The 17,574-nt window shown below is 33.5% G+C and overlaps 1 protein-coding gene across 6 annotated transcripts in view; it reads right to left on the reverse strand.

Annotated features, from left to right (window-relative positions):
* The window catches only part of LOC125060774 (potassium voltage-gated channel protein Shaw-like), a 75,281-nt gene that overhangs the window by 18,450 nt on the left and 39,257 nt on the right, over positions 1-17,574 (reverse strand). For 5 of the 6 annotated variants that reach the window (XR_007118917.1, XR_007118920.1, XR_007118919.1 and 2 more), the window contains exons 2-4: positions 9,786-9,929; positions 9,287-9,497; positions 3,055-3,172 (exon numbers count right to left, since the gene is read on the reverse strand). Coding sequence is in view for 2 of the 6 variants with exons in the window: in XM_047665827.1 (XP_047521783.1) it covers positions 3,055-3,172; positions 9,287-9,495 (327 nt within the window). In the remaining 4 variants the exon portion in view is untranslated. The remainder of the gene's footprint in view (positions 1-3,054; positions 3,173-9,286; positions 9,498-9,785; positions 9,930-17,574) is intronic. The other variant, XM_047665829.1, reaches the window with a different exon arrangement.

The raw sequence follows: 17,574 nt of genomic DNA on the forward strand, positions 1-17,574 counted from the left end.
CATTACGATCTATACAGTTTCTGTATGATTACGTCGAAACAAACATTTTATCTTACAAATATAATTTAGCATAACGATCGTGCCTATCCCGCTATCGATATGCACCTCTACAAATCACTACACCTCTCCAAGTGCGAGCGAGACAGACAGATAAATATGATTTACACCCCGAAGCCTCAGTTCATAATGCGTCGACTATAATAAAAAGTATTCAACAAAGTAAACGGCGTACGTACGTGTCGTAGGCAACAATGATCTACGGCGTAGACGCTCCATTGAGTATGTGCTACGGCATGGAATTGGTTGCAAGTAATTGCGTAATTTCTGGGCAACGCAAAAGCATTAACAATTTTATTCGCTAGAGAGGGTTTATAAGTCGACGAAATTTATTAATTTCTTTTGTCCTTATTGTAAAAATTTACGTTACATTAAATATGGTTAAAAATCAGAAAATTTGAAAAGTAGGTACGAAACGAAGCTATGTAATTTGTGTAAAAAAATAAAGATTTTTTTATAGTGCCCCATAAAACCACTTTAAATTAAATTATCCATATATATCCCATCTTATAACTCTTCCTTTCTTGACGAATCCTTTAAAGTCTCTGCAGTGAGGCTACGGAATTCACTTCCCGTCCCAACTCGCTTTCCTCCTTCTCTATCTTCCTTTAAATCTCTTCTGTACAAACATTACCTGTCCACATCGTATTCTTTCAATTGTACTTCCGTACTAACCAAAATTATCGTGATTTATGTGCACTTTTTTCTATTTCATGTGCACTTTTTTCTTTTTCATGCGTCCTTTTTTTAATATTGTCCATTGCTTGCTTAATTGATTTGTGTTGTTCCATTCGTTATGCCTATATAACTACTATATGTCTTATTTCACTTCTTGCTTACCTTATTTAATTAAAGTTAATCTCACAGTGTTTGCATGGAAGAGATCGCTCTAAAGCGAGAAGGCCGTCAATTGCCATCCTTTTCATTTAATTATATCAATTGTATTATATTTATGTATGTAACGAAGTGTTAATAAATAAATCATTGCACATTACAAGAACATTCCCAATTTTATCGTAATATATATGACATCTTGGCTTGTCGTGTATTTATAACCAATCTAAATTCCGGGCTGTGGATGACAACCTCTGAGAATTCCGTACATAATGGACATAGTTGTAAGTACTGTTCCATTGATTAAGGGCTTTTATTTCGTTCTATATAATATATAGAAGATGAAAAGTATTGTATAGAAAATTATAAGGCATGGTGCATAGATATTGTATATAGTTAGCCACAGATCTATGCTAAAATAACATGATACAAATTTATAGTGTGGCACCGAAGGCTAATGGCAATTGTTTATTAGAAAAATATCACAAAACAGATACATATTATAGCTATTAATATTGTCCTTCTATGGTGATTCTTATTCAAAAGTTACATTTATATATATATGTATATATGTGTCGCGGAATGCTCGGATTATAAGGAAATGTTCTGATCAAGTCAATTGGCCGTTGATTATTATTGTTACTTTGGTTAATAATTGAGATTCCTTCTATTACTTTAAAGAATGATAATTCAAAGTGTAATTTGTAGTGTTAAAAGGGATCAATCTAAATTAAATACTGTACGATAATTATCCACATGACGCCCACTAAACCCGCTACGATGTCCAGATCGATGGAGTAACGATATCTCTAGGACATTTTTATTATATATACTATATACAATATACATAGATATATTATTATTTTTTTGTATACAAAACAAAAACTAACATTTTTATAACATAGACATTGAATTTTCATAATTTTTTTATAGTCATTTCGTATACTTTTACACAGATATAGATATAGAGGGAAAAAATAACAGACGTTTGTAGTCTCTGATAAGTATATTAAAAAATAAATTAACGTTTATACAATTCGTCCTTACTTATAAAACAAACAAGTTTGATAAATATCATCACAATAGCACCGGCTTTATCGCATATAACGCAAACGAAGTCACTAGAAACAGCTCGTAAAAACACAAAGCCGTCACGAGATGTTGTTTAAAAACTTAGACTACGCAGTCTCAAGACCTCCAGGCACATTTTAAATCGACTTTTGCGCGACACAAAACGATTCTATTTTTAATACTTGGAAATAAAATATAAGATGCGTTGCTGTCTCCGAGCTTTGTTGGCTCTAGGCTATGAAGACTTTTATGGATTTTAGTTTGTAAAGTCTGTCTTAACTCAAATTATATTTTATATTTACCTGCTATTTAATGTTCGAAAAAAGGCGCCCTTCGTTGTTTCTTTGAAGATAGTCAATCTTTGTTTTTTAATATTATATAGTTGATATATGTATTTAAATGAACTTGTAAGAAGTACTGCTTTGAATATAAAATTAATTATATCTAATATATACAATTCTCGTGTCACAATGTTCGTTTCCATACGCCTCCGAAACGGCTCGACCGCTTCTTACGAAATTTTTATGCATATTCAGTAAGTCTGAGAATCGGATAACATTTATTGTTCATCCTTCTAAAGGAATGTGCAGCGTTTTTGTCGAAGAAAAGGGAGAGACCGATTAAGAGAGGGAGTGAGAAGGGCATTTCGTAAAAAGAATTGATGAAATATTAGTAATTTATATTATATAGAAAATAATGTATTTAAATGACAAATTGTAAATTAAAATGCCACGTGTTTTCATTATCGAAGAAATAAATTAAAAATGTGTATTAATTTTCGAGACTTGATATTTTAATGACAATTAAATTCATTAAATTCCTAACATATCTTCCTTTTTTCCTCCCTCTAAGTCTCTGAAATCTAAAGTATTAGATTTGTATAAATATGAACAAGACTTAAGAATTAGGTTGCCAAAGAAGTTTCACTTCTGACAAGTGTACTTTGTACGCACGCACTTTTTTTCTTTATTGAATCAGATGAGAGCAGATGTTCAATATGTTAGTATGTAGCCAAAAAAGTGGGCTAAATAAAAAATATATATTAAGGCTACACGTAGTGTTTTGTATATAGAGAAAATTAAAAAAAAATACCTGTGTATACGTCATCCAGCAACAGGGCTCCACCTGGTTCGCATCCAAGCCCCAAAACTCCAGCTCCTCTTCAAACAATGGACCACACACGTCCGTCGGATAATGAAGCTTTCCCGTCCTGTAAAGATATAATAATTAAATCCTCCAACACATGAAGAGCTGGTTTATTACCAACAAGAGCGTTGGTATATATTCATCTTCCTATTTAGTTTATGACATTTTTATTATTATAATTTATTTTTATTTTTTGTGAATATTTGTTTAATTTTCTCTCTTGCTAGCATGCCTATGTTCTAATATAATATAATTGATATGTATGTGCGTAATTTTGTGATGTCATATATTCTTGTATAATTTTATACATACACGTTGTTTAACAACTTATAAATAAATAAACGTGATATAATATTAATGAATTAATGGTTGGTATATGTTTCATCTTCCTATTCAGTTTAAGCTATTATTATTATTAATTTTTTGTTTTTGATTTTTTGTGGATGTTTGTTTAATTTTTTCTCTTGCTAGCTTGCTTATGTACTAATATAATATAATTGTGTATGTGCGCAATTTTGTGATGTCATATTTTCTTATATAATTTTAATTACACGATGTTTTTGAACTTATAAATAATTGCAAAATATAGATAAAACATTGCCTATCTACTTTAGGCCTACAGTAGTTTACAAATACACTTGTAGCAGAATTTTGAGCTTCGTGACTCATTCAATTTTGTCAAATAACATTGTTTGGTTTGCGCGAGTACTACACATTTAAATAAACCTTCATGTAGACGAGATTTTATTACGATATATACCTGACATGACATTTAGAGTGCTTCGCAGTCGTAGTGAATGTGCTTAAGTTATGTAAATAAGGTAATCAAAAGCGTTATCTTAAATATGTTTTCATAAGCTGCATCAAAGAGGCGCCCGTGTATAATAGATTCCCCATATAGCATTTGAAGAACTGTCTACGTGGAAACACCATAGAAAAATGGAAGCACAGATATCGCAACGGCGAAACAGCTGCAATAACTAAATTATTTTTTCCAAATTTCGGCCTTTTATAATTTAAACAAAAGAAACAATGGGGTTGATGACAATGATTACCCAGATGTTGACAGGTCACGGTGGATTCCTGTCGTACCTTTGCAGGTTCAGACTTAGAGAAAGTGCTGCCTGCCCTTGTGGCAATACAGCTGAAGGTGTTACATGTTCTGACTGTCCAATGTATGAATACGATAGGTATAACACTGAACAAGCTATGGGTATAAAAGTAACATAGACGAATTTAAAAGAAATAATCTTAAACAATAGGTAAAGAGCCATCTTTCTGGAATTTGCTGTAAATGTTATACACAAAGTCACTTAAGTACCTTTGCGTAATATATTTTTGTTATTATATTTTAAAGTTAATTATTGGTTATCTGTTATTAATTAATGTTTATATAATAAATAAAAATATAAAATTTACTTAAGTTGTTTGATATCTCCGACGACAACATAGTCGGGGAATTAGCTAAAAATATATATATGTTAAAAAAATACACATATTTAAAATAAAACAGTGCGATATATTTGACGTATCAGTGGCATTGTAGCTTCTAAACAAATAGGCCGATTAAAATGCGGGTTTTCTAAGAAAGCTGTCGTGATAAAAATGATTTTAGCTGTATTATTATTATGTATTTGTTCAGACAAAAAAATCCATCATTATGTTACTATAAACTTACAGACAGTGTTAGTATATTATTATTAAAAAAAAACTAAATATAAAACTCATGAAAAAGTCTATGCAAACACTAGTCGGTCTTAATTACGAGTGTGCGTACAAAATGCCTCATGATAGGCGAAGACAGGTCATCTGCCACAGTCGTCAAGATGCTGTTTCGACCGCTCCGTACCCGACAGAGATCCTGTTTTAATACAATATAATTATTATGAAGATCTGTACTGGCGTTTAAGGTATTAGCTCTTTGATAGGTTACAAATTTTACACATATGTTTGACTTAACATATGAAAGACCTTTGTACGCTGGTACCACTGAGCCACTTTGATGATGAAACGCTTTGAAGATTACTTAAATAATTTTACGGTGTAAAAAGCGTAATAGTATTGAAAGAGAATACTTATTATAAAATGTGCCTTAAGGGTTTAATCAGTTTTGAAAATGTGTCTATAGGCTTAAAGTGTATAAACTAACCTGCTTTATATAAATTAATGTGTATAAAGCCTTTAATAAAAAATTAAACGACTTGAGATTTCCATTAACGAATTTAAATTAGAAAAACTCGAGAATTAATTAACTGGGAGGATTCTAATCGTCGATTCCTTTCAATCTAAACAACTTCCGCTTTTAATTTCAACGAATTGCGGATCAAATTGCTTCCGAAGTTTGTTTTATTTACCGAATATAAAATAAAATTGTCTTAATTCACGTCTCAAAAATATTTTTTTTTGTCACTTCAAAAATATGTCGTAAAACATGGTAAAACTGGAGTACTCTTTCATCTCCTGTCCAATTGTCTTCAAGCTTTGATATAAAGAGACATACTTAGTTAAGCCAGTGTTATAGGACCGTTTTCTATCAGTAACTGAAAGTCTCTAGAAATACAGAACTTACTTAACTAGTTGATCAAAGTTCATATCAGAAGTATGAGTTATGTTTTTAAGTGATTTGTTGGACGGCATAGAATTATTGGAATTGAACGTATTAATTAATATTTAAATGAAATATAATATTATCTTAAACATTCTGAAGTAAATGTTAAATTAATTCAAACCCCTACACAAACTTTAAGTTTCTTCTTAACTTATTGCGAACACCGTAAGGCGTTTACCTTACTTAATTAGAGAACATTGATTGCGAAAATTTAGAACAGAACTTATCACACTCAAATATACATATACATCTCACTTCCATTGTCAACGACCAGTCACTTTCTGTGCGGCTTCATCCCTTCGCATTGCGTAAAGATGTGGGATCTCTCTGCATATTCTACCGCATTTACCATGGAGAGTGTTCAGAGGAGTTTCACTATCGGACGTCAAAGCAGAATATAAAATACCATCCGGATCACCTCTACGTCCGTCGTTCCAACTGAGCGTTTCATAAGGCAGTTTTTGTCGCACACCACCGCTATGTGGAACCAGCTGCCCACTGAAGTATTTCCGAACCAATTCGACTTAGAAAAAGCCAAATTCACGTACACAAACATGTTAGGCTAGCATGAACTATAAACAAAGTTTAGGAAGGGCTATTAATCTGTCATTACGTCCGCTAAATGTACAATAAATCACGGATAGTTTTGAACTATCGAACAGGTCATCTTGCCCTTGTCAATGATATTAATGCGGTCCTGGGGTAATCCGCTGACAATGTGACCGAATCCGGATAATTTATCAATGTCTCTTTTGCAGGTACAAAGACAGACCATAATCTTATTATTTACGACCGGATTCACTATGGAGGAATATAGGAATCTACAGCATAATGCATAGCCAGGGCTAGTTACTACCACAACACACACACATTACACACTTAAAATGTACTTTATTCCTTTTTCTCTTTACATCATTTATGGATTTTTATTATTTGTGTGTGTCTGTGTGTCTGTTACGTGTAGGTTTTATAGGACGTGGACAACAATATTAAAAAGAAATGTGTCGAACGTAGGTACGTTTAGGTAACTTTCGTTAAGCCTATAAGAAAACAGGCTTTAATATGTAAACACCGTGTCTTTGTAGTATTGTCTATTTATGTATAAATTTTATTTATTAAATGATCGCAATGTTCTAATAGTGTTTTGTATACTAAAGAAGATTTAATGGTAATTGCCTGAAACTAAAAAAACTAATGTCACGCTGAGCTAAACTAACACACTACACAATTAAAAAATATAATAATAAGAGATATCAAAACAAGTTTATTTTTTTGCCTTTTTACATTCGGTTCTTTTCATATGTGTAATGCGTGTGTGCTGTGACTGTAATTGGCCCTGGCTCAGCATTATGCTGAGGAGCAGAATGTTCCATAGCGCTGGTCATTCTGCCAGAGGCCACAGCAGCTAGTTTGCGAAAAGAAAAGAAAGAAAAGGAATTTAATAATACTTAGTAGAAAATATTAATAATAATATTAGTAAAAGTTAGCAGTGTAAGAAATGAAGTCTGAAGTAAAGGTAAAAAAGGTAAATTAAATTAAAAGTTAAAAATAAGAATAATTGTTAAGAAGTAGATAAATAAAAAGAAAATAGATTTGGTTCTTCCAGGTGTTTAAGGAATGATATTGTCCTTAATACGTGAACATCCGTCGTCGTCATCCCACACGCGTCGTCGATTATTGGGACGGACATTTCAGTTTCCTCACGATATTTTCCTTCAGCATTCCCAGAAATTCAGCAAGGCATGAGATCCGCGCGCTTAAACGTCGCTACCATTTATCTTGATGTTTTAAATTTATTTATTTCCTATTTTTACAGTAACTTAATAGTAATACAATAGAAAACTTTTTATATAAAAATTAAACTAAAAACATAATACTGTCAAAATCTGTCATAACGACATCGAAGGGACTACTCATATTTGGTCGTAAAAACCGATAGCCGTAATAGCCGATGACGTTTTTATTAAGTACCTAATACATAGAATTCAGCCAGCACCTTTGATTTTGGTCAATATAACTGGTATGTTGTTCTAAATGATGTCGTCGTAAACGGTTTTGACTGTATGCACAAAACAAAATCCTAAACCTTTGTATAGCTAACTATAAATAATGCAATTCTTGTGAATTCAGCCAGTTTGCAACTAAATATCCGCCTCACATGCAATAACATTCAGGGTGCGCAAGACACGCGTAAATGGCGCTTTTCTGAGTAAATTTGTACGCGCTTAAGGCACTGCAAGCAATTGCAATCCCTTACCACGCCGAGTGTGATTATTTGGCACACGCAGCCCGTCTCTCCAACATTGTCGCATTATTACTAAATCTAAATATACTTGTATTTAAAATAATATTATCTTAAGTAAGAATTTGGAGTTAATTCAGACCCTTCAGTAGCCAATCCTAAAGTGTGTAAAGAAGTGATTTAAATAAACTACCACAAAGGTAAAATGGACCCTTATTTTGAGACATGTTGACCCTTTATCAAAACGGGAAAGGCCCTGCATACATTTGTCCCGTTGTATATTTTCCTGACCCTTTTCATAATAGAACCTTACATTGCTCTCAAACTTCAAACATTTGTATAATCGTACCTTTTGAATGAAACATGTAACGCAGAAAATATTTTTCTTATTCGTTTTACGTTTTCTTTTTGTCCAGTTTGAAGGACCAATTAAAAAGAAAAACTCTTAATGGAGGTAGTTACTCTTTCTTACTTAAGCGTACGATCAACCAAGCTCCAGAAGATAAACCACTCCTTATATGGAAATTGTATTCGTTTTTACAACAAACTCCCAAGCGAAATTAGAGAATTATCACTTAATAAATTAAAAGTACAGTACGGCAAAAACGTACTGTTTCTTGCCCATTCTTCTCCACACCCTTCTGGAAGGGGCAACTAGAATCATCTTTAAATTTTATATGACGTTCGACGACGACATTTTAGGTGGTCTAATTGAAATAAATGATTTGACTTACGGGTGTAGACCGACATCACATGCGCCGAAGAGCTTTTTAGACTAGCGCAAGATACCCGGCAATTCAAGTTGTTAACAACCTTTAGCAATAAAGTGGCACCAGACAGAAGAAGAAGACAAAAAGGAAGAGGTTACTGGTAATGAATAGTTGGTAAAGTGATTTTTTTTATAAATCTGTAATTGCTGGTTTAATTTAAAATTATAAAAAAAAATCAGTGGCATACAACCTCTTTAGGTCTTGGCCTCAGATTTATGAATCTGTTTTATGATCATTTTTTAAATCTAACAGGCAAGTAGGTGATCAGCCTCCAGTGCCTGACACACGCCGTCGACTTTTTGGGTCTAAGACATGTCGGTTTCCTCACGATGTTTTTCTTCACCGTTCGAGCAAATGTTAAATGCGCACATAGAAATTCCATTGGTGCACAGCCGGGGATCGAACCTACGACCTCAGGTGTGAGAGTCGCACGCTGTAGCCACTAGGCTAACACTGTTCTGCTCAATTTAAAATTGTCATTATTAAACTGGGACCAAAACTATACATAAACAACGAAATATATATCTTCAGATAATCCTATCTAGTATGCTATATTACCTGTAGTAGTTGAGCACCTGCGCGAAGACACCCGGGTGCCGATCAAAGAAGTACTCATTGAGAACAGGGTCATAGTTGGCGAGCGCCTCCGTCAGCCGCGACAGCCGAGTCGCGGGGATCTTCTTCAAAGTAGCTTTATAGGTCTCATGACGAATACCGCCCACGTTCAGAACCACGCGGTTTTCCGCGTCCATATTAAGAAGATTCATCTCTGAAACAATATGATTTATTTTTTGGGATATGCTACACAGTAAGAAGGGGTTGAAAAAAAATCTTTAAAACAGACGAAAGACGGATAAAAGGATAAGACAAGAGAAAAGGCCGGCAACGCACTAGCGAGCTTTCTGGCAATGTCCATGGGAGGCGGTATTACTTAACATCAGGTGAGTCTCCTGCCGGTTTGCCTCCATAAAAAAAGAGAAAACATATTCAGAGAATAATTCTTAGAATCCTTAACTTCGATCTACATGAAGGTGTAAACGAAAAAGCACAGACGTACTTGCAACTTCCTCGGAGCTTGCAAAGAACAGTTGTATGGGGCGCTATGGAGATCGACTTTGACCTCGTCGCCACATTACCTCAATATATTCATTTTCCGATCTGAATCTCACGTATGGTGGCATTGCTGGCGGCTATTGTAATTCTGTAACAATAGAGAGAACTATTAGATATGTACCATAAGGCAAACACATTATTTCTGGGATTGTTTCCCAATAAGTGGTACGCGTACCAGGGGTACGTGAAATTGCATCAAGAGGTACGCGCGGCTATCAGTAAAAACAATGGCCACACATCCACACATCCATACAAACTTTCGCGTTTATAATATCAGTAGGATTGCTGTAATACGGGGTACGCAGGTTTGAGGTATTTTTAGAAGAGGTACGCTAGATAAACGAATTTTTAATAATTTGGAAATAAATAAACCCTATACAGTATATTTCAGTTTATTCGTTAAAAACTAACAAAAATTCAAATTTCCTCTTAATTGTTTTTATAAAAAAGTATCATTGTGCATAATAAAATTTGCATGCATTTTGCGCAAACAAAGCAATAATTAATATTATTCTCCAGTTACAAAATCAACTAAAGTAATATTTATATTTCGTCAACGTTTCCTGAGTTTTCCAATTTTCCACATAAAATAACCCTAACAATGTACCTTGTCACCCTCTAAATCGATCGACAAAGAGTCAATGTGTCAAGGTTAAATTAACGGTTAATTTTAGTTACCCATTTAAACGAAAGTAGTTAATTCTTTATTTTGAATAAGTTTGTAAAATATTTTGGGTATTATCATTATGTTAAAATGAAATAACTTAAAAGTACACTTTAACCAAAAAACTATTCGTTTTTCAGTTCCTAATCTGTAGTCGTAGTTTCTTATTTGGAATTCCTATTCCTCGGCATTAAATTCATCATTTTTTTCAATTGCCATACTTAAAGTAAAGTATGAACATAAGGAATGCAATAAAGATTTGACTTTGACTTTGAAAGTGGAGTTTATTTAATTCACTCTTAACGATAACTGTATAGTCCTAGATTATCCTATGGTTAGTTTTTGTGTAATAACGGATTTTTACAGCCTTTATTACACATAAAAAGGGATGTTAGGTATAAGTGCACTAGCCCTCACACTAGGATTCCCTGTGTGGGCAGATATTCTCTTCCATTTGACAGATTAATTAGAAAGAAGCTAAAGGCAAAATAAATAAATATACAGATATGTTAGCACATAACTTCTTTTAAGGACCTATCCTATCGCTAAACTCCAAAAAAGTACATTGTTTCTTTCCATTTTTCGTCATCGTTTCTTGAAGTAGGGCGAATGAAAAAATATATGGTGGAGTTGAGTAGTTTATGTATCCATTTGAAAGACGGATACACGATTTAAATAACTTCGCTCGATAGAAAAAAAATCCAAACATAGCCAATTTTTAACACTTTGAATTCATTTTATGACGAAAATGTATATAGAACATAATTTTGAAATTTACACGATATATTTAATCGCAAGCCAAGTAATCCATTTCAGAAAAAAAAATGATAAAATTACATTAATTTAATGTTTTACATCTCTGCGCACCGCAGTCCACCGCGAGACACTGACACAGCAATTCGTGCTGGGATAGGGCCTTAAGGAATAACTAAATAAGCGTTAATAGTTATATATATATACATAAATAAAGGTGTGTGTGCGTAATTTTTTTTGAGAGTATCGATGAGGGTTGTTATAAGCGTAGGCTGGTAGTTATTTTTAAGAATGTTAGTCATTTAGCATTTTAATGTACATACATCGAACCCCCTACCTTCTGCATCGTATTATTTACATAGGGTTGGGATTATCTTCATGGTTTGGTGTATCTATATAGTATTTCTGATGTACGACTCACAACACAACAGCTGTAATGTGAAACGTGGAGCTATATAAATGTAATAAACTGGCGTTTATATAAGAACCCCACAGATAAAGTATATATTAAAGTACAATTGTAAAGGACGCTCTTGTCCTTTTTAAAAATGTATATTGGACTTCAAAGTTGACCTTTCGAGCTGAACTTTTCTTGTAAATAAAAAGATAATAAAGTTGAAGAACATTCATTTCGCAACTCCACTGCAATATCTAACTTCTTTAAAATTAATAATTAAAGTCACTCATTAAAATTACGACCCTATTTTTAATGTCTTAAGTTATAATCTAGTTTGAGTTGATAATTACGATTGTACTACAAAGAACGGTTCGGTGGCCGTCGATCTTATACTAGAAGAATAATTTAATTTCTTTCTTTTTTTGCAACGAAGTGTAAATAAATAAAAATAAATAATAAGTCCTGAGTACATACTTCGTTACAATGTCTACTTACCAAGAGCAAAGGCACACAAAATCAGCCGTAAGGATTTGAAGAAATTCTATTAGTTTGGGAACAAAGAGTGGTTAGACCGATGCTGATATCTTGCTTCACAATAGTGCAAAAAACGCACAAAACACTGACTATAAAATTCTAAATTGAGGACGTAACTATTAACAAATATAAACATTCATTCAAATCGGTTTAAGGGCTCCCACACAAAACTGCGAATTCGCATCGCATCGCAAGTATCTGCGAATTCGCACGAACGCACCGCAAGAAGGTCCAACCTGCTTCGCATCGCACATTCTTGCGATGTTACGTCATCCTTGGTGACGCCATTTTAGTCCGCTCTGAGACAGCTTTAGAGAAAGACGCGCGGCGCCTCCGCCGCCTTCTTTGTTTATAAAAAATTGCGGAATATGATATGTATTTTTTGAAATAATTTTAATTGAGGAGCGTCCGGTCCTTTGGGACACAAGTGATGAACATTATAAAAATAAATTTATTAAGCAAGATGCGTGGAAGAGCGTCTGTGAAAGTTTACATCACAGTTCAGAATCGTAATAAATGTATGAACCCAGAATCTTCTTTTTCTTTTATATCTATTTAACAATAACAGCAGTGCAATTATCTTTTTGCTATCCATCTTACGCGTCCTAAAAACACGTCCAGTACGGCTGACTACAAAGGAAAGCAGAAATTCGCATCGCAAATTACTGCGATGCGGTTTCGCATCGCATCGCAGTTTTGTGTGGGAGTCCTAAGAGGACTTCAATGACATACACACGTACAGTAGATTTATATATATATAAAGATATTTAAGGAGAAATCTTGATCATAACTATAGGAATATTGATTGAGTTGGCGAAACAAATGAGAGACAATTATTTTAACTTTAACCACATCAATAATAATTAATATCATTAAATGTATCATGGATTGCTATTGATAATCGAAGTAGTTAGAATAATATACACGGTTCGTCTTAGTCATAAATTACAAAGGTATCGTGACATAATGGCCGCCCCACTTCCATCGACGGGAAGTTCGGTTAGGTTAAGGTTACGACACTATGACTTTGACGTTTGACATTTGACATCTGACGCAGTAATTCTCTTGCGTAGTCAATATGTAATTTTATGTAATCAATATATTTGTCTATTCTCTCGCGGTATCTTCTCTCTCTCGCTATTGTATTGTTAAAACTTTAGTTTGCATAACCCGCTTTCATAGTTCATCAGGGTTGCTAGTTCGCAAAGTTAAACACTGTTTCCGAAAATTAATGTTGCCAGCTCCCAGCAGATTTTCCCTCAAGTTATTCCGTCAATAACGCAGTTTAAAACTTAAATGCAAAATACAAGACCTAAGCCTTAATTACTTTTAAACAATTTCATAATCTATAAAGTTTACAATCGTTCGTGTTCTGTGTGTTTTTCATACTGTATACGAGTATGTAATTTTAGCGTTATTAATCACAGTTTATTTATTTATTTATTTAATTATAAGTAATCTTACAGCTAACATACATAATATTACAAAACAAACACCTAGACAGTACAGAAAGCCAAAACAGATTACATAGATAAACAATATTATATACGAAAAATGAAACAAATAAGCGCATCAACAGACAAAACTATATACAGAAAACTGAAATTTAATATTTAAAACAATAAATAATACTAAATATAACCTAAACAAAATTCGAGTCTTCCCGCCCCCTTCAAATATTTTCTCACATGTTCTTTGGTGAGGTGGAAAATATCAATATCCTCATAATTAGTGTCATAGTTAGATAAAACCCGAAACATTGGTGAATTATGCAGGTAATTCAAGTTCGTACGAGGCACATGGAACAATTTTGTGTGTCTTGTTGCATATGGAGAAGGAATTTTAAAAGAAATTAACGACAGCAAATAGGGGCTATCGATCCGCCCATTAAGAATAGCATGTAAAAAAAGCAGGTCTTGCTGACTTCGCCGACTTTCTAATGAGTCTAAATTAAAATAATTGCAAGAATGTGCATAACTATCGAAGCATTGGTATTTTTTAAAACTAAGGAATTTTACAAACTTTTTTTGTACATTTTCTACTGCTTTTTATACTTTATATAATATGGAGACCACAAAACACCCGCATACTTCTAACATAAGCAAAATATAAGCTTTTAATGCAATGTATGTTATTAAATGTCTTGCATGACCGCTTGACAAATCCTAGTTGCATATACGCTTTGCCTGTTATGTCATCGATATGTTGTGATAGGCCCATTTTTTCATCTAATAGTATTCCCAGGTCTTTTACTAATTTTACTTGTTTTATTGTTTTACTGTTCTGCATGTATATGGCAGTGATAACAAATTTAAATTTTTTTTTTAAGTTTTAGCAATGTACCTACTCTGTGGTTATAACTGTCATGTCCAATGGGGTCATTCAATAATCCCCGATTTCGCTGGTTAAGACTTCACCATTTTCTTGATAGTTGATATTCAATTTTCATTAGGTAAAAGAAAGAAGAAGAAATAATTATGGCACTGTCTGGAGCACATCGGTGGCTTCAAATTTTTTTATCTTGCCATCTTCAATAATTACATTAAGTAGATTAATAGCACAAGCTTATTTGAAACCAGGCCAAAATGAAAATATATTTCTGCAAGTAAAAAAGATGCAGGCTGTGCTTTTAAATATTTGATGAAATAATACACTATAAATATAAATATAATTAATATCTACTATCTACTAAAAAAAATATATATATATTATACTTTATGTCTTAGTGTAACAACCTGTTTGATAATCTTCGATTACGGTCGATGGTGATTTGAAATTATATGCATACGCGCGCTTATGTATTATATTGGTTAGCACAACTATCTCCAGGCAGCTAGTGCGCTACAATATCGAGTGTTGACTCTATACCGTACTTATAATGTAGTCTATAGTATATGTATTATCTTATCTATCTTTGAACCTTCCTCTAAAAATGAAGTACTGGGCCACATATGTACCTTTCTTGGCCGGTAAGGGCGTGGCTGTCATGGATATTAGTATTGCCAGTAAATAAAAAATAACTATTTTAAGGGGAATAATTTTAAATAAATGTGTGTGTTTCATTACCTGTACTATTAATATAATATCTTTTAAGATACCTACCAATCGTGCGATAATAATAACTTTGCCATTGTAATCAATAATGCAAGGAATAAAAATAAATTTTAGTTGGATTTTTACTTGATGTTGGTAATATGATAGTAGTAGATACTTGATGTTGATGATAGTAAAATTATTTACTGTACACGCCAAGAATTTGAGACTAACTGTCGATATCAGTCTGTATTACCAGTTTCAGCCGCCGGCCAAGAAAAGTACGTGGCACTATAACCAACAATTTGGCTTGGCTAAACATTCCAATAAAAGAAGAGTTAATAGACATCAAAAAATGCTGTGAGGTATAAAATATATAATCCATAATGTGTATATTGCAATAACTTTGACATATTGCTAACGCAACAATAATTATAATGAATACAGAAATGCAGATTTATATCATCAAAATAAACAGGATAACAGTCCCATTCTCTTGTTTCATATTCCGAGCCGAGATATCATTAGCGAAATAGTTTGCGAAGCTAAAGAGAAATACAACAAGGATTTGTACCCTTATTTAAGTTTTAATTAGTCTAATTATTTTATTATTTTGACATAACAAAATTTATTTCTCATTTAATTAAATTTCTTACTAAGTTGGATTTTTACAATTAATTTTAAATATTAAACAATTTAGGACAGAAGCGTTAGCTAAGTGCTTAAGCCCGGACCCTTCACCCAAGTACTGCGGTCAAGACAGGTTTACACCAATGGGGTTTTCTTTAAAAACCGCTAGTATAATGAACGTATTGCAAAGAGTTTAGAACTCGCATTGCGCGATGTTACGTCTTCTCTGTGCTGCTCTACGGCGTAGAATCTTGGACGCTGACAGAGACTATGTCCAAAAAACTGGAAGCGTTTGAGATGTGGGTTTATCGACGTATGCTTAAAATATCTTGGACAGACCGCATACGAAATACAAACGTGCTGGACAGAATGCAGAAGAACAAAGAAGTGCTTATGATGGTTAAGAAAAGGAAACTTGAGTATTTTGGACACGTTTTACGCAACTCCAAAAAATATGAGCTCCTTCAACTAATCATACAAGGCAAAGTGGCAGGTAGAAGGAGACCTGGCCGCAGACGCACGTCCTGGTTGAAAAACTTGAGACAATGGTTTGGTCAAAGCACCAAGTCATTGTTTAGAAGCGCGGCATCCAAAATTACAATAGCCATGATGATCGCCAACCTTCGCAAGGAGATGGCACTATAAGAAGAAGAAAAAGATTGCAAAGAGTATTTTTTAAAATAATAACTGTCACGATCAATATGTGTATAATATAAAATAAAGCTTCTTTTTGATCATTTATCTTCCGCCTCGTAATTTAGCTTCTTATATATATTAATTGTGACTACATTATCTTATAAACATTAACCATTAGAATAGCTTTTACATTTTTTTTTTCTTTATTTTAGTTTGAGTTAGTGTTACATGTTATTTTGTTAATTATTTATACACTTCTTGTACTTTACCCTCTGTAGGTGTCTTTTTATTGTTCCATACTAGGGTTGCCTGGAAGAAATCTTTTATTAGCGAGAAGGCCACCCGTTGCCTAATAACTTATGTAACCTCGAGCTCCATCATCAGAGTAGAGTGGTGCATGCATATAAGATTTCTGCAGGATGTATCAAAAATAGATGATAAGCCTGAACGCCTTTAAAACGCTTGATTAAATCTTCATAGATTACTAAGAATTGCTAAGAACGAACTTACTCACAACAGTTATACAAAAACGCATTATAATCTTAATATATTTAAATTACGCGTCACGTTGTTTGTCCGCTATGGACTCCTAAACTACTTAAGCAATTTCAATCAAATTTGCACACCGTGTGCAGCCCTGCGATTCTGTAACTCACATTTCGAACTCACACAGCGGTTTTCGCATCGGCGGTCGCTCTGTAATCAGTCGTGAAGCAGTCATTTTATGATTTGGCATTCTTATAAACAATAAACTTCAAGCTTCCACCTTTTCAGAATGCCAAATCATAAAATGACTGGTTCACGACTGATTTGAGAGCGACCGCCGATGTGAAAACCGCTGTGTGAGTTCGAAATGTGAGTTACAGAATCGCAGGGCAGTTTGATCTCACTTAAAAGATAGGATAGATTACACATATATAATTCTACTGTACGTGTGTATGTCACCGAACTCCTCTTAAACGGCTGGACCGATATGAATTTTTTTTGTATACGTTTGGGTGGAACCCTGGACCGCTGCAGTCGGTACTTTCATACTTTGTTTAATATCCTAATCGCTTGAAATATCATGCAGGAGAACGTCTGTCG

The sequence above is a fragment of the Pieris napi genome, chromosome 22 (genome assembly GCF_905475465.1).
Source record: "Pieris napi chromosome 22, ilPieNapi1.2, whole genome shotgun sequence".
Lineage (NCBI taxonomy): Eukaryota > Metazoa > Arthropoda > Insecta > Lepidoptera > Pieridae > Pieris > Pieris napi.